The 17,794-nt window shown below is 38.0% G+C and overlaps 2 protein-coding genes across 3 annotated transcripts; both read left to right on the forward strand.

Annotated features, from left to right (window-relative positions):
* The first annotated feature begins 1,599 nt into the window (after nucleotides 1–1,599).
* On the forward strand, nucleotides 1,600–6,903 carry LOC137747161 (sucrose synthase). Of its 2 annotated transcripts, none has more exons than XM_068487193.2 (12): nucleotides 1,600–1,771; nucleotides 3,237–3,372; nucleotides 3,491–3,617; nucleotides 3,719–3,870; nucleotides 4,021–4,213; nucleotides 4,321–4,752; nucleotides 4,844–5,020; nucleotides 5,111–5,227; nucleotides 5,325–5,491; nucleotides 5,577–5,801; nucleotides 5,889–6,452; nucleotides 6,539–6,903. In XM_068487193.2, exons 2-12 carry the CDS (start codon nucleotides 3,275–3,277, stop codon nucleotides 6,708–6,710), a joined length of 2,424 nt encoding a protein of 807 aa, XP_068343294.2. In that variant the 5' UTR covers nucleotides 1,600–1,771; nucleotides 3,237–3,274; the 3' UTR covers nucleotides 6,711–6,903. The 2 variants fall into 2 exon arrangements, with proteins under 2 accessions (XP_068343294.2, XP_068343293.2); XM_068487192.2 differs by lacking the exon at nucleotides 1,600–1,771 and adding an exon at nucleotides 2,790–2,919.
* Nucleotides 6,904–15,586: 8,683 nt separating this feature from the next.
* LOC137746808 (pectinesterase-like) lies at nucleotides 15,587–17,788 on the forward strand. Its single transcript, XM_068486816.2, has 2 exons — nucleotides 15,587–16,536; nucleotides 16,996–17,788. Exons 1-2 carry the CDS (start codon nucleotides 15,594–15,596, stop codon nucleotides 17,688–17,690), a joined length of 1,638 nt encoding a protein of 545 aa, XP_068342917.2. The 5' UTR covers nucleotides 15,587–15,593; the 3' UTR covers nucleotides 17,691–17,788.
* Nucleotides 17,789–17,794: the final 6 nt, after the last annotated feature.

The raw sequence follows: 17,794 nt of genomic DNA on the forward strand, positions 1-17,794 counted from the left end.
AAGGAGGTTGATGCACATCTATGAAACCATTTATCTGGCTCTTTTTTTTTCCGACAAAAGAAAAATATTTAAAAAGATAAAATACTTTTCGGAGTAGAACAATTAACTACAGAAACCAAATTCGACGCAATTAAAAATACAACAATAAAAATGAAACTCAATGAAATCTACATGTTGTAGCTCAATTTTTAATAGTTTGGGACTATTAAGTAATACAAAAAAGTATCGTTTGTTTGCATTCCCTAGATTTGACTGGATTAATTGGTAGAGTAATCCCATGTTTGTTACACGTCGGGACAAAGTTTAATGAGACTCATCCCGACTAAACGGGACTAAGCTCTTCGCTAAAGGGCCTTAGCGAAACCCGCCGAAATCGGCTTGACTGCTAAGCCCACTCCTATCCGCTTCGCCCTCCTCACTTCCCCCTTCCCATCTACCAACTCCCTACTTCGCCCCTCTCATCTACCATTTTTCAATGCATATCTAGCAAAATTCAAAACAAAAAAGGCAAAATTTTGCGGTCTTTCCATTTTCAAATCATATCCAAATCCAAAATTTTAAACAAAAAAGCAAAAAAAGAAAAAACACATTGTTGTGTGTATGAAATGCATAACAGTTGCTCTAATCACACATGCACCAAGTCTTGACTCCTTTATTGTAGACCTTTGCCATTGACGTCGGAGAAGCAGACCCATGAATACCCAGATGAACTAGATTCTGTTTGAGTTCTGATTCACCAATTGGGTCTTAGAAAAATTAGGAAGAAAATAGGGAGATGAATGGAGAACAAAAGGAAGAAAAGAGGGAGATGAACGAGAACAAAAGGAAGAAGAATATGGAGATGAAGAGGGAGAGGGACGAAGAAAAAGATGGAAAGGGAGGAAGAAAAATTAGGAAGAAAAAGGAGGGGGAGGGGCGGAAAAAATTTAGGAAGAAAAAGGGGATGAAGAGAAAACAATTGGGAATGGAAAAAGGTTTCTAGAATGAGAAAATAGACCGAAGTAATAATAAAATATTACTAAATATTTATTAAATAATATAAAATATTAATAAATATAAATTAAATAATATAATATTTGAATTTGTTATTAATTTGTTCCTTAATCATGACATTACATCAAATCCTTCACTAAATCAGTTTAGTCTAATCTAAGCCAATTCAAGTTAGTCTCCAAAACTAGTCCAGTACTAAATAGTCCAACACAACAAATGCACCCATAAGATACAAAAAGAACATAGACGATAATATATGATCGCAAAAGGTCCTACAAGCTATAATGTACAGAAATAAACAAATAATTAATGAACAGAAAAAGGGACGTTGAAGAAGAAAGTGTACATGGAAAATGAGTATAAAAGAAATGGGGTCATAGACTCATATTCCAGAAGAAAAGTAAAGCAGTTTTGTAAAAACAACAACGAAACCGCTGGAAATGAAAGCCGCAGGAACCAATTGTTTTATTTTGTAATTTTGAAAAGAGATTAAATTAAATTAATAGTCAAGTCAATTAGCAACAGCATTACGCGGCAGTCACCACCAACACCAAGGAAGGAGGCAAAAGACATGTATAAAAGGCTGTTCTACCATCCTTCTCCTCCATCCCATTCTTATTCATCCTCTCTTCATTTCTATCATCTCTGTGTTCTGTATATTGAATCCTTCGTTCTGTATATTGAATACTTCGTTCATCACCACTTCGATTTATTCGTTGATTCGGTACTCTTTCAGTCAAGAACATTTGTTGGCGGTAATTCTTCGTCGGATTTGAAGGTAATGCTAGCTAGGCTTTACCATTAGAAAAAGTTTATACACATTTTTTGATTGATCCTATATATATATATATATATCCAAAAGTTTCAAGCAGCGTTTGATTCTTGTGTTTCAATTGAATGTTTTCAGCTTAATTTCCATGCATTTAATACTCTCATTTTTTATCCACATTTACAATGCCTGCACCTGCAGTAAAAATTACTACTATTTTTGTTTACTTTTGGTAAGAAATTGAGACAAAGGATGGGCAACGGTTATGGCGGGTAGGTAATTATGGTTATTTACCCATAACCGCTTAGGTTTATACCTACATAACCGTTTGCCTGTTGGATAATTACATAAACGGTTATACTTATACCCATAACCGTGTACCTATTTAACCATATCCGTTTACTTATTTAACCATAAACATTTACCCGTTTTTGAACCCGTTTATCCTTTTTTACCTATTTTTCATTTTTTTCATCCCTCTACATATTTTTTTTAAACAACTTAAAAATTAAAAAAAAATTGTCATATTTTCGTTTTTGAACAATTAAACACATATATTAAATTTTAATTGCTTCAAATGGATGAGAAGATGTCTTTATATTTGCCTCAAATTGACTTCTCGAATTAAATTGATTCATCAAATATTTTACTTTAGTTAGTTGCTTGAGCCCATCAAACCCGACCTCACCCTTAGGATAGCTCAAGGGCCTGAACTTGCCATGCTGTGCAAGTCCAACACCTAGCGGTGGGATATTTGTTTGAAATATCAACACCGTAGAGTTTTTTTATGCGCAAGTAACTTTTGTTTCCTACCAACACTTAAAAATCAAAGTATTATAACTGATAGATACCTGTTATAATCGTAAGTAATATCTATAATCGATACTTGTTATAACCGCGAGTAATCCTCATAACTACTCATTTAAATTTTACAAATAAACAATTTAATCTTTAACTATTTATTCATCTAAACGATTATCCATAATCATAAACACGGCCTATGAGTATTTTTTTCATCTTAATTGAGACAAAAAGGTCGAAAGTGAAATGGAATCTTGTCCAAGTCTTTTTTTTACCATTTTATTTCGCTCTCCCACTATCTTTGTTCATCAAACCATTTCACTTCACTGTTCTCAACTCTTTTCCTTCCTCCCTAGGTACTCCTTTTCTTTTTCCCACTTTTTACTTTTTCTATTTTTCTTGTTCTTGGGATGATCTTTTTTTTTTTTTTTTTTTCTTTTCCGGATTTTTATTACGCGACCTCATAGATCAATGGCTTCTGCGTTTTGGGTTCAGACTTTATTTGATGGGTTTTTGCCCTGTTTTTTTTTAGATGTCTGTTTTTATTTTTGTTGAATATTAAAAACAACCTGTTCATCCGTTTGATTTGTTGGTTTAGTCTTATTTAAGGTTTGAATTGTTGACTTTTTTCTGGATAACTTGTTAAGTTCTGGTTTTTTAACTTTTCTTGCAGCTGTTAAGGGTGTCTGATTTTTCAAGCTGCTGCTGTCAATGGCGGAACGTGTGCTGACCCGGGTCCAGAGCTTACGGGAGAGGCTGGACCAAACCCTCTCTACTCAACGCAATGAGATTCTGGCCCTTCTTTCAAGGTACTATGTTATGATCACAAATGGGTTTCTGTCAAATGTTCCAAAACATGCAAAAACTTGTCTTTTGCAATAAGGTTGTTTTTTGGTTTGATCACTAAAAGGGTTTTTGGGGTTTTAGGATTGAGAGCAAGGGGAAAGGGTTTCTGCAACCCCATCAGCTTCATGCCGAGTTCGAAGCGATTCCTGAAAATAACAGGCAGAAGCTGTTGGATGGGGCTTTTGGTGAAGTTTTGAAGCACACCCAGGTATACATTTTCGATCATACTTATATTTTATAGTCATTTGTTTCTGTGTTTTTTTTTAGGAGTTTTTGAATTGTTTGTGTGAATGTTTTTGTTTAATGTAGGAGGCTGTTGTTCTGCCCCCATGGGTGGCTCTTGCTGTGCGCCCAAGGCCCGGTGTTTGGGAGTACATTCGTGTGAATGTCCATGCTCTCACTCTCGAGGAGCTGCGTGTGGCTGAGTACTTGCAATTCAAAGAGGAACTTGTTGATGGGAGGTATATATTTTGTTTTTTTATAGTTTGATTTCTAAAGTTTCTATACGGTTCTTAATTTTTTGTTACTTTTCATAGATTTTGAGTAGTTTAGAATATCGCATTTGTTAGTTTCTTTGTGTTGTTAATCATTTTTGCTGGTTTCAACTGCAGTTCCAATGGCAACTTCGTGCTTGAGTTGGACTTTCAGCCATTCAACGCATCTTTCCCCCGCCCAACTCTTTCCAAGTCCATTGGAAATGGCGTTGAGTTCCTTAATCGTCACCTTTCTGCTAAGCTCTTCCATGACAAGGAGAGCCTGCACCCTTTGCTCGAGTTTCTCCAAGTTCACTGCTATGAGGGCAGGGTCTGATTTTCTTTCATTTGCAACTTAACCATCTTTGTTTGAAATCAAATGAAATTAATACTCTTTTGCTGATCTCTGGATTTAATTTGATCGGCTTCTTTGTGCAGAACATGATGCTGAATAACAGAATTAAGAATGTGAATGAGCTGCAACATGTTCTGAGGAAGGCAGAGGATTTCCTCTCTTCAATTGTCCCCAGAACTCCTTACAAGGAGTTTGAGCCCAAGTTGCAAGCCATCGGTTTGGAGAGGGGTTGGGGTGACACTGCTGAGCACGTGCTTGAGATGATCCAACTTCTGTTGGACCTTCTTGAGGCACCCGATCCTTTTACTCTTGAGAAATTCCTTGGCCAGATCCCCATGGTCTTCAATGTTGTGATCCTTTCGCCCCACGGATATTTTGCCCAAGACCATGTCTTGGGGTTCCCTGACACTGGTGGCCAGGTTGTCTATATCTTGGATCAAGTTCGCGCTTTGGAGTCTGAGATGCTTAAGCGCATTAAGCAGCAAGGACTCGATATCACTCCCCGCATTATCATTGTGAGTTTTGTCTGAAATTTTGTGGCTGCAGAATTTATGTTATTTGGTGATTTCATTCTATTCTGATGCTTTGATTATGTTTCAAACACAGCTCACAAGGCTTCTTCCTGATGCTGTTGGAACCACATGTGGTGATCGTCTTGAGAAAGTTTACGGGTGTGAGCATTCAGATATTCTTCGTGTTCCTTTCAGAGATGAGAAGGGTGCCATTGTCCGCAGATGGATTTCACGATTCGAAGTCTGGCCCTACCTAGAGACATATGCCGAGGTGAACTTCTTTGTTAATACTATCGGTTTCCATATGTTCCAATTTTTGCTTGTATTTGGTTCTCAGACTTGCTGATTTTCGTGTTATTAGGATGCGATTAAGGAACTTTCCAAGGAAATGCAGGGCAAGCCCGATCTCATCATTGGAAACTACAGTGATGGCAATATTGTGGCCTCACTGATGGCACACAAGTTGGGTGTTACACAGGTTTGTGATTTCCATTTAGTTATAATTAGTTACGCCCTTTCGATGCCTTTTACATCTTAGTAGCTAAGTTTATTGTTTGGTTTTCGCTGTCTTTCAGTGCACCATTGCCCATGCTCTGGAGAAGTCAAAATACCCTGATTCTGACCTTTACTGGAAGAAATTGGATGAGAATTATCACTTCTCATGCCAATTTACAGCTGATCTTATCGCCATGAACCACACTGATTTCATTGTCACCAGTACCTTCCAAGAGATTGCTGGAACGTAATATATACATTCGGCCTAGACTTTTCGTATCAACCGTATTGTCTTTTGGGATCCTAATTTTGTGTTCTATGACTGTTTGCAGCAAAGACACTGTTGGTCAGTATGAGAGCCACACTGCCTTCACCCTTCCCGGGCTCTACCGTGTCGTTCATGGTATTGATGTCTTCGATCCCAAGTTCAACATTGTTTCACCAGGAGCTGACATGGATGTCTACTTCCCTTACTCTGAGAAAGAAAAGAGGTTGACCCACTTCCACCCTGAAATTGAAGAGCTCCTTTATGGCCAAGTCGAAAATATTGAACAATTGTAAGTTACTTTTTTCCCATTTATATTTTGCTCAATACTTCGTGTGATCGAATATGTGCTAACGTGTTTATATTGTTTTCCGATCAGATGTGTGTTGAAGGACAGGAACAAGCCAATCATCTTCACAATGGCAAGGCTGGACCGGGTGAAGAACATCACTGGGCTTGTTGAGTGGTATGGTAAGAATGCCAAGCTTAGAGAGTTGGTTAACCTTCTTGTGGTTGCTGGTGATCGCCGCAACGAGTCCAATGACATTGAGGAGAAGGCTGAGTTGAAGAAGATGTATGAGCTGATCGACACCTACAAGCTGAACGGGCAGTTAAGATGGATTTCATCCCAGATGAACCGTGTGAGGAATGGTGAACTCTACCGCTACATTTGTGACACCAGGGGAGCCTTTGTGCAGCCTGCTGTGTATGAAGCTTTCGGCTTGACAGTCATTGAGGCCATGACTTGTGGACTGCCCACGTTTGCCACTTGCATGGGTGGCCCGGCTGAGATTATTGTGAATGGAAAATCGGGGTACCACATTGATCCATACCACGGCGATCAGGCTGCTGAGATCCTTGTTGATTTCTTTGAGAAGAGCAAGGCTGATCCTAGCCACTGGGACAAGATTTCTCAAGGCGGCTTGCAGCGCATTTACGAGAAGTAAGCAAGAACAAATCCATTTTTTGCAGTAAATTGTTTTGCTTGGCTTGCAAGTTATCTTACATTTCTGCTCTGTTTTCGTTTAGGTACACATGGCAAATCTACTCTGAGAGGCTCTTGACACTCACTGGAGTTTATGGCTTCTGGAAAGATGTTTCGAACCTTGATCGCCTGGAGAGCCGCCGCTATCTGGAGATGTTTTACGCCCTCAAGTACCGCAAGCTGGCGGCGTCTGTTCCTCTTGCCGTGGAGGAGTGAAGGGAAAGTTTTTCTAAGAGTAAATAAAGGGGCGGAAGCATTGGTTGGCTTACAGTGGAGTTTTTTCCTCCTTAGCATGAGGATTTTGTATATATTTTTTATTTACCAAAGCAATTTTAATGTTTCTTTTCTTTTGTTATTTGTAATTTTCGATTCCCATTGGAAATGAAGTCATTTTAATGGTTTTTTTTTTTTTTTATTTCCCTCCTTACCATTATTGGTTCAAGTAGAAATTTTTTGGGTAAAGTACAAAAAAAACTATTTCAACTATTGGTGTCATGATATTTTCATATCTTATCTTTTAAAGTTGATAATATCATACCTTATCTTTAGAATTTGGTCCAATGTTATACCTTCCGTTACTTGGTCGCTTACATTTCAATTAAATGCTGACGTGGCTTGATTTGAATCTCACTTTTTATTAAAAAGTTAATAAATATTATTAAAAATTAAAAAAATCATTTAATAATTTTTAAATATTAAAATAATAAATAAAAGTTAAAAATTAAAATAAAATAAAATAAAAAAACCTTATGTTCGTACCCTTTCCCCCTAACCCTACCATTCTTCTCTTTCTTCTCCCCTATCTTAATCTTCTTCTCCCTTCCAGTTGTAAGATCCGACATCGTTCAGGGAAGCAATCCTTATATGTATATTCTCATCCCTATCTAACACGAGGCCTTTTGGGAGCTCACTGGTTTCGAGTTCCATCGGAACTCCGAAGTTAAGCGAATAGCGCGCGAGAGCAATCCTAGGATGGGTGATCCATTGGGAAGTTCTCGTGTGAGCTCCCAAAAACAAAAATGTGAGGGCATGGTCGGGGGCTAAAGCGGACAATATCGTGCTACGGTGGAGTCGAGCTGGGGATGTGGTGGGGACCCGGGCCGGGATGTGACAATTTGGTATCAGAGTCTAGCCTTGGCCGTGGTGTGCTGATGAGGACGTCGGACCCCTAAGGGGGGTGGATTATAAGATCCCACATCGCCCAGGGGAGTGATCCTTATGGTATTGTTTGGTACGTGGGACGGGACGGAACAGAGTGGGACAAGGCGTTCCGTCCCACGTTTGGTGCGCCTAAAACGGATGGAATGAGTTTTGGGTGAATTTTCGTTCCACCTCACCCCCTAGAACGACTCGTTCCACATCCGTGGAACGCAAAATTATAACCTCTCCGTCTCCTTCTTCTTCCTCCTTGTTTCCATCCGAGGGCATCTTTGTTCCCACTCCGTTCCGTTCCGTCCCGTCCCGTCTGCATATCAAACGATACTTGTACGTATATTCCCATCCTTACTTAGCACGAGGCTTTTTGGGAGCTCACTGACTTCGGGTTCCATCGGAACTCCGAAGTTAAGCGAGTAGCGCGCGAGAGCATTCCTAAGATGGGTGATCCATTGGGAAGTTCTCGTGTGAGTTCCCATAAACAAAATCGTGAGGGTGTGGTCCTCCAAAATGGACAATATCGTGCTACAATGGAGTCGAGCCTAGAATGTAGTGGGGGCCTGGGCCGAGATGTGACACCAGTCCCCTTCCTGCAACCCAGGAAAAAAAAACGGAATATGCAACCCAAAAGAAAAAAGAAGAAAAAAAAAAAAAAAACCTAAATCAGCAAAAGAAGAAGGAGGAGGAAAAGAAAAAAAAACCCAGATCCCATTGAGGTGGAATCAGAAACCTTCGTGACCTCCTTCTTCTTCCTCTTCCTCCTCTTTCTTCTTCCGCAGGGCGGGGGGAGGGGGTGGTTACTGGGGTTTTTTTTTTTTTAATTTTTCTTTTACTTTTCTTTTAATATTTAAAAAATATTAAATTTTTTTGTTAGTTTTTAATAATATTTTATTAATTTTTTAATAGAAAGTGAGCTCCGAATCAAGTCACATCAGCATTTAACTTAAAAATAAACGGCCAAGTAATGGAAGGTGTAATATTAGACCAAATTCTAAAGATGAGGTATAACACTGTCATTTTTAAAAGATGAGGTATAAAAATGTTGTGACATCAATAATTGAGGTAGTTTTTTATACTTTACCCAAAAAAAATTTTAACACGACGTTTGTTCTTTTTTAAAAGATAAATGTGATGAAGCGGTGTCATGGTTCGAGAAACCACATTATGCAATCTCTAATTTATTATTTGCATGATTTTCTCCTTCACATAATAAATATCATAAACTTTTTATAACATACAAAATTAACAGCTTCTTCGTTATAGGTTTGTTAAACGAGGTTTTGACAAGCTTTTATGAATTCTTTAATGGTCAAGATTTGGTTTTATATCCATCTTAACATGTTCTATTTTTCTTGTTTATCAATAAATTCTCCTCAAAATCTTTTTTCAAGATAATAATATTGGAGTGAGATGGACTTTGCGGTCAAATTTTATTAAAAAAAAAAAAAAAAAAAAAAATGGAAACGGGAAACGGGGGATATAAAAGCAATAAGCAACCCCTCTCACTCCATAAACATAAACTCGTTCCCTTCACAACCCAAAATCCTCGATCGATCGTCTCTCTCTTTGATCTACTGCTAGTCGTGCTAATTCTTCTGTATCGAGTGTTTTCGTTCGAACCAAAACTCGAAACTCGATGGCGTTCTCTTTCACCGAGTTGTTGGAAGACGAAACCAACATGGAGTGGCTTGTAGAATCTTGGCCCCGGGTGAAAGTACTGTTATCCGACATTGGATTTTCAAGCACACTGGAAGTGGCTCGACGTTCCATCATCATGACCCCGACCACGGCGACAACATCCGCAGATCATACCGCTAACATTGCCAACTCTAGGTTTTTTGTTCGACTTTTGGCAAAAACGCCATGCCTAAGAGGACAAAAGAGTACCTTCATCAAGATTTCGGGATATGTAGTCGACAAGGACAAGTATGAGAAACAGCGCGAGCAACTCATTGCCTCCGCCTCCAAAAATGCCATCTACAAATTGACCTTGTGTGTACTGTGACTGCCGTTGGGATCGACTTTTGACAAATTCGAGACATCGTTGGAGGAAGAGTTAATATTGGATGTTGTTGAGCCGAATCATGAACATCAGGAGGAGGAGGTGTAGGAGCTGTTGAAGACCAACACCCACCCAGTTGGTGTTTGCATTCTAGAAGATTCTAGTAGCAAGTCTAGAAGGCAGGAGCTTCTAGAAGAGGAGGAGGAGCTGTTGAAGACCAACACCCGCCCAGTTGGTGTTTGGATTCTAGAAGATTCTAGCAGCAAGTCTAGAAGGCAGGAGCTTCTGGGAGAGGAGGAGGAGCTGTTGAAGACCAACACCCGCCCAGTTGGTGTTTGGATTCTAGAACATTCAAGCAGCAAGTCTAGAAGGCAAGAGCTTCTAGAAGAGGAGGAGGAAGAGCTGTTGAAGACTAACACCCGCCTAGTCGGTGTTTGGATTCTAGAAGATTATAGCTGCAACTCTAGAAGGCAGGAGCTTCTAGAAGACATGCACTTTGACCGGGTGCAAATGAACTATAATTTTCTGCGGTGCATGCACTTCAAGTATCTAAAGCTATTGTAGCCTTTTTTCGAAAAAAAAAAAAAAAAAACACAAAGCTATTGTAGCCTTTGTAAGGTTAGTAAAATGTGAAGCCCATATCGGTAGGCTGTTTGTAGAAAGAACTAGCTAGAAACTAGTAGAATGTCAAATTCAAGTTTGGTGGACATCTAGTATTTGTGTCGTGTTTTTTGTGTTCGTGTCATACCCGATAGCTTAACGGATCGTGTCGTGTAATACTCGTTAAAGTAAACGAGTAATATGATCCGACTTGAAATCAATCCACTAATATTATCAGGTAATATGACCTGATCCGTTACCTATTAAAAAAATATATTTTTTAAATCAATAAAAATAAAAATGAAAAACATAATTTGATCCAAAAAAATGCAAAACATAATACTAAACTACATTTCGGAGTTGACCCCTTCATGAAAGTTGTAAAACTTTTCATTATGAGTGATTACATTTTTCACACTTCTACAATAATTATTATTAATTTTGCACTCAAATAAAAAAATATTGTTCATGAGATTTGGAGGGTTTTAAAAATCTAAATGACTATATAACCATCATCTAAGCATTGATGATGCAATGATGAACTTTTATTATGCTTTCACATCTTTTAGACTTATACATTAATGATTATGAATTTTTTTTTATTTTGAACTCCCTTAAAAATACTATTCATGAGAGTTTGTTTGGTTTTAAAAATTCAAAAGATCATATACCCATCCTCAAAGCGTAGAGGATGCGACTACGAGCGTTTGTATATTTTTTTGGGTAAAATACAAAAAACTACCTCAATTGTTGGTCTCACGACACTTTCATTCCTCATATTTTTTAAATGACAATGGCATACCTCATCTTACGAATTTGTGTCAATATCATACCAAATTTCTCAGTTAAATGACGTGGCTTGATTCGGAACCCACTTTCTATTAAAAAATAATAAAATATTATTAAAAACTAAAAAAATCATTTAATATTTTTTAAATATTAAAATAATAAAAAAAAGTTATTGAAAAAAAAAAAAAAAAAACCCAAACAAAACTTCCCCTCTACGCGCCCTCTCTCTTCTCCGTCATCTTCATCTCCCTTCCTCTTCTTCCTACATGATGCAACCCAAAAAAAAAAAAAAAAAAAAAACCAACCAAACTTTGTCCCTTCCCCCCCCCCCCCCGGGGGCCTCTCTCTTCTCCCCCATCTTCATCTTTTTTCCTCTTCTTCCTCCTATCTGCTGCAACCGAGAAATAAAAAAAATAATAAAATAATTATAAAAAAAAAAAAAAACCAATTGTCTTCCCCCGCACCCAAACTCGCACCCACCCTTTTCCCTCCTCTACACAGCCCACTCCTTAAATCCACACTTATTCCCCCCATTTTCTCCTCACCCAAGTTCTCCACTCGCAGAATCAGCATGGCGAACTGGATCTGGGTTTTTTTTTTTTCTTCTTCTTCTTCCTTCTTCTCCTTCTTCTTCTTCCTCTTCGCCGCGGGGAGGTGGGGGGGGGGGTGGGGTTGGTGGTTGATGGGTTTTCAAAATATTTTTTTTTGGTTGAAGGAAGGGATGAAAGGTTTTGTATTTTTGTTTTTTTAACTTTTCTTTATTATTTTAATATTTAAAAATATTAAATGATTTTTTTATTTAGTTTTAGTGGGTTCTGGATCAAGCTACGTCAGCATTTAACTGACAAATTAACGGCATGCTAATGGAAGGTATAACATTGATACAAATTCATAAGATGAGGTATGAAAGTGTCGTGACACCAATAATTGAGATAGTTTTTTGTACTTTACCCTATTTTTTTTTTCATATTTTTCGCACATATAAATTAATTATTATAATTTTTTTAATGTGTTTGGTATTTTTAAATTACTTGATATTTTTATTTTTAATGTGTTTTATGATTTTTAATCTCAATCTTTACCTATAATATATTATAAAAATAAATAAAACTTAAATTTTAAAATTTATATAGAATAATAATTAATAAACAATATATACATATTCATTATATATATTGTATTTTATAGTAAGTTTTTTTAGTAGTTTAAAAAATTAAAATCATCAAAATAAATTTTTTCTTATCGTGTCGAAATAGTTTACCCACGTGTCACTCTCATGTAAACCTATTAAGGATTCATTATTAACAGGTTATTATCATGTGACCCGATAATGACCCGATTAGTTATCGTGTTGACCTGAAACCTGTTATTTTCGTGTCGTTTATGTGTCATGTTAACGAGTCGTGTAAGAAATTGCCAGGTTTAAGCTCACCTATAAATGGTTGTTTGTTGTTGTAAGAAAGTAAGAAGGGAGGAACCAAACAAAGAAAGTAAGAGAGTAGTAGCCAAGAAGAGAAGCAAGAAAATAATTTAGAAGTGAGAGTTCTAAAAAGTGAGAGAGTTTGTCATAGCTTTTAAATTGTGTCTTGAGAGTTTGTGTGTTATAATATATTGTGAGTGTAATATAAGTAATTTGTTTACTTGTTTTCTCTTTTCAACACTTGTGTTAGAGTTGTGCACTTTAATTTTTCCTCAACAATTGGTATCAGAGTAGTACGATCAAGGACCGACTCGAGTGAAGTTTTTGAGAATTGTGAGAAGTTTAGTACTTCACAAGATTGTTGGCTAATCTTGTTCGGTGTATCGTAGTTTTGTCGACATGATGTTCGATCTTCATGTTGTTGGAGCAATCAAGAAGTTGAACAACAAAAATTACAACACGTGGTTGACATGCATGGAGTTTTACCTACAAGGCCAAGATCTTTGGGAGGTTGTCAGCGGTAATGAAGTTACATAGCCAGAAGAAGTCACCAGTGTCACTCTGCGGAAGTAGAAAATCAAGGCAGTTAAGGCTATGATTGTCTTGAAAACCACAATTGAAAAGGAGATGTTGGAGCACATAAGGAAAGCCAAAACACCAAAAGAAGCATGGAACACCTTTGCCACACTATGTTCAAAAAAGAACAACACAAGACTACAACTTCTCAAGAACGAGCTGTTATCGGTGGCCCAAAGGAACATGACGATTGCCCAGTACTTTCACAAGATAAAGTCTATTTGCCATGAAAATTTTGAATTAGACCCTAGTGCTGCAATTGTAGAATCCATAATAAAAAGAATAATTATCCATGGGTTGAGACCCAAATACGGAGGCTTTATTGCCTCTATACAAGAATGGCCAAACCAACCATCACTTGTTGAGTTTGAAAAATTGTTTGCCGATCAAGAAGCTTTGGCAAAGCAAATGGGAGAGGTCCTGTCAAGAGGTGAAGATGAAGCGTTCTACACCAACAAAAGTAAAGGCAGCTTCAAGCAGCATGTCGGTAGAGGATCTAAGAGAAATGGTGACAAGGTAAAATGTCATCAAGAAGGAGGAAGTTTTCATCAAGGGGGAGTTCCAACGTATCATGACAATTGTAGTCAGTCCCAGAACAATAAAAGGTTTGAGGGAAAACGCTACAATTATGGAAAGAAGGGCCACAAGGTGAAGGATTGCTGGTTCAAAAGGCATGCAGAGAGTAATGTTGCCACTTCCAACTTAAAGAAGAAAAGTGAAGATGATTGGGACGTCGTAACATATCTGGCCATATAAGAAGAATGGGACGTTGAAAATCTTCTTGCTGGTTCTCAGAAATGAGGTGTTGCCTGACTTGAGAGAGATCGAAGATAAGTTGCACGAGAAAATAGGAGAGTAAACTGCTCAAATTCAATCGAGTCTAGATGAGTCTGAGGATTTACTTGATGGTGACGATGTCGAGCAATAAGTGCTTCATAATCCTTGGCAAACTGGCGTGTACTAACAATTAGAAGAAGATAGACCTAGTGAAGTAGAAGTATCCACTCCACAATCACAACTAAGAAAGAAAAGAAAAACCAAGAAGAGAAGCAAGAAATTAACTTAGAAGTGAGAGTGGTCTTGTGAGGAGTGTGAGTGATCTAGAGTTTGTCTCTAGGAAGTGAGAGAATGCCATAGCTTCTAAACTGTGTCTTTGAGAGTTTGTGTTTGTAATATTTTGTAAGTTAATACAAATAATTTGTTTACTTATTTTGTCTCTCCAATTACACTTGTGTTAGAGTTTTGTACTTTAATCTTTTTCAACAGGAGCATGCATATGCGTGTGCCAACAAGTCTACGAAAAGAAAATTAAAACAAGAAAATGATGCAGCATTGGTTGAGAAAAGTTCGAAGAAAATTCGATCTCGTTGATCATCAACTTTATTTTGTATTGTTAATTCACTTTCGTTTTTAGTTGAAGTTTCTGAGCTCAATCTGGCTTGTCTGTTCTTTGTTTATTTTAACTTGCTTGACGACTAAGTAATTTCCCTAGTGACATCTAGAAGAAATGGATGGTTGAATATGTAGGGTTAGTAACTTTGACATGACACGATTAGTAAACCAGCGCGTTTGAATTTAACTCGTCAACTTGTTTAAAATTGCCACACCTAGTTGTAAGCACAACTCAAAACATGACTTTAAAAGAGAATTCTATAAGATAGCCAAATTCGAAGATGGAAAGAGATAGGGGATCAATAAGTAAATTCGGAATACCAAAAGTTCATCATAAGTTAGGTGAGTTAGACTAGTTGGTCATCGTTTCCGCATTAGTACTGATTGAATCTCTCACTTCGTAAATTAGAATAGTTTAAAATAGTTTGAAAATCATTTTTCCTAGGCTACTAACGAACACAGTTTACGTCCATAGTAATCGCAAATTGTAATCAAGTAAACAGAAAAACTAAGATTATCATATCATCATGACACACATCTACTCATATTCACTTAAAATTGTTCAAAAGGGACAAGTCTATTCGGTCTTGTCCACATGGGCTGAGCCTTATAATGAGTTAATAATAATATGCTTCAATTTCTTCTTTGGCGAAAATCGAACCTCAGATCTGTCATTTACAACTACACCATAGTACTAATTGACAGAAGCTCATCTAGTGTTTATGAGTAAAGTAATATTATTAAATTAACCATGACACTATGACAAGTGGTACAGTGAAATTGCAGTAGTATTCTAAGCCAAGTATGCTTTTTGATCTTGGATGATCTCAGATTCGAGGCACGAAGCATTGAGATTAGTCGTACCTTTTGAGGTGTAAAAATTCATTTTTAGATAAACTAATGAAAATGACTTCAAAATTTTAAGTTTTAACGATAAAGACAAAATAAAGGATAAAATGAATAGTATCAGGATTGATTTTAATGTAAAAATATAATTTTTTATTAAACTGAACAGTACCGAAAGTTTTTCGTTAAAGTTCCTTTAATTTTTCTATTAAATGGGCCAACGACACAAATATTATCAGACAAATTGTCGTTGTTACTATTACACCGGCGCCATTAATTACTTTGAATCTTTGATGTAGAAATTAAACTCCACACAGAAATGAACTCCAATTCCAAAACGTATCGATCAAGAAACCGCATCAAGAAGATGAACAAGCTCATCATCTTCTTTCCCTCCTTAACCTCTCTGCTTCTAATGTCTTCCTTCTCCGCCATTCTACATCCATCTCTCTGTTCCTCCGCCCTCGCCTCCGCCCCATCCCACAACCACTTCACCGCATTCCACCACTTCCTCGAGACCAACATCAACCGAACTGCAGCGTCAATTGGAACAACCCAGCAGAGCATCAGAGCCCTTTTGAGGCTCCAAGAATTGTATGTCCAAGAAAGGAATGCGCTGAGAGATTGCTTGGAGATGTTAGACCAAACCCTTTACGAACTAGGCCAGGCAATCGAAGACTTGCACGGTTTGCGTGTGTCTTACGGCAACCTCAAGACCCTTCTGAGCGCTGCAATGACGAATCAGAACACTTGCATTGATGGGTTCTTTGAGTTGGAGGAGTTGGACTCCGAAAACCAAAAGGGTCTCAAAGGTCACTTGCAAGGGCTGCTGAGTCCGATTTCCGAGTCGATGAGTAATTGCTTGGCAATGATCAGAAACCAAGAACAGATTCTGAATTCGCAGAAGAGGGTTAGTAGCAGTACTACCAAGAAATCATCGAAGAAGAGGTTTCCGAAATGGATGCTGCCGGGTGATCGAAATCTGATGCAGAGATTAGTGCCAAGAATAAGGGCTGACATTGTTGTTGCTGCCGATGGGAGTGGAGATTATGAAACCATTGGTGAAGCTCTGAAGGTGGCTCCTAATTTTAGCATGGACAGATTTGTAATTAGAATAAATTCCGGGGTTTACAATGAGACTGTAGAGATCGCCAGAGTAAAGTCTAATATCATGCTTGTTGGAGAAGGGATGAAATCAACCATAATCACAGGGTCTAAGAGCTTTGCAGATGGATTTTCCACCTTTGCTACAGCCACTTTAAGTATGTCACATTTTTTCGGTTCCGAATATTATTAGTTGGTTTTGATTCAAGTGTGTTCTTGGCATTTTTTTTTATTTGTATGCGGAATATGATGAGAAAGTTAAGGCCTTTTTGTGTTTTTGGATAGCTGCAGCTGTAATTGAGGACAAGTTCTTGGCTAGGGTTTAAGAATGCCAGATTTTTCCAGTTCCAAAAATTAGTAATTAATTTAATCTTGACGTGTTCTTGGCAATTTTTTTTACATGTGTCTGAAATTTGATTGAAGAAAGTTTAACCTTTTTCGTGTTTTCGATGTTTGCAGCTGTCATTAGGGACAAGTTCATAGCTAGGGTTTAAGTATGTCTTATTTTCGTGGCTCCGAAAATCATTTGAACTGTTGTGTTCTTGGCATTTTTGAGATGTTTATCTGAGATTTGCTGATGGAAAGTTAAACCCTTTTTGTGTTTCCGGTCTTTGCAGCTGTAATCGGGGACAAGTTCCTAGCTAGGGACCTGACGATAACCAACACAGCAGGCTCAGAAAAGTTCCAGGCAGTTGCTGCAAGAGTGACCTCAAACTCTGCATTCTACCGCTGCAACTTCAGTTCATACCAAGACACCCTCTACGTCCACTCACTCCGCCAATTCTACCGCAACTGCATCATCGAAGGCACGATTGATTTCATTTTTGGTAATGCAGCTGCAGTCTTCCAACGCTGCAGGGTGATTGTCCGAAAACCAATCCCCGGACAGAAAGTTATGATCACTGCACAAGGCAGAACGGACCCGAATCAGAACACCGGCATTTCACTGCAGAAATGCACCATTGTGGCTGCGCCGGAATTCAACAAGACCGAGAGGCAAACTATCACAGCATTTTTGGGAAGGCCATGGAGGAACTACTCAAGGACAGTTGTGATGAGGAGCTATCTGGGGGACTTGATACACCCACAGGGGTGGTCAAAGTGGGATGAATTTACCACTGTGGACACGGTGGAGTACATTGAGTACTTGAACTTTGGACCTGGATCAGACACAAGGCAAAGGGTAAATTGGGGAGGGTATAAAAGGAATTGCAGTGAGGAGATTGTGAGGCAGTTTACAGTTGGCTTGTTTTTGCATGGTGAAAGTGATTGGATTCAGACCACTGGGATTCCACTCTCTTATGGTTCATAACAATTTGAATCAATTTCTGTAATTACATAGAACCATTCTGTAAATACAAAATTTCATTCGTGGTATGGAATTGGTTCGGAAAATTAATGGTTAGATCTTACGTG

The sequence above is a fragment of the Pyrus communis genome, chromosome 2, assembly GCF_041283825.1.
Source record: "Pyrus communis isolate YQ-2024b chromosome 2, ASM4128382v1, whole genome shotgun sequence".
NCBI lineage: Eukaryota > Viridiplantae > Streptophyta > Magnoliopsida > Rosales > Rosaceae > Pyrus > Pyrus communis.

What these genes read in the sequence shown, in the direction of transcription:
- LOC137747161 (XM_068487193.2), top strand. Translation starts at nt 3,275, where the DNA reads ATGGCGGAACGTGTGCTGACCCGGGTCCAGAGCTTACGGGAGAGGCTG. An exon ending in GAGGAACTTGTTGATGGGAG is followed by an intron (nt 3,871 to 4,020) that starts GTATATATTTTG and finishes TTTCAACTGCAG; the next exon opens with TTCCAATGGCAACTTCGTGC. An exon ending in TTCACTGCTATGAGGGCAGG is followed by an intron (nt 4,214 to 4,320) that starts GTCTGATTTTCT and finishes TTCTTTGTGCAG; the next exon opens with AACATGATGCTGAATAACAG.
- LOC137746808 (XM_068486816.2), top strand. Translation starts at nt 15,594, where the DNA reads ATGAACTCCAATTCCAAAACGTATCGATCAAGAAACCGCATCAAGAAG. An exon ending in CTTTGCTACAGCCACTTTAA is followed by an intron (nt 16,537 to 16,995) that starts GTATGTCACATT and finishes CGGTCTTTGCAG; the next exon opens with CTGTAATCGGGGACAAGTTC.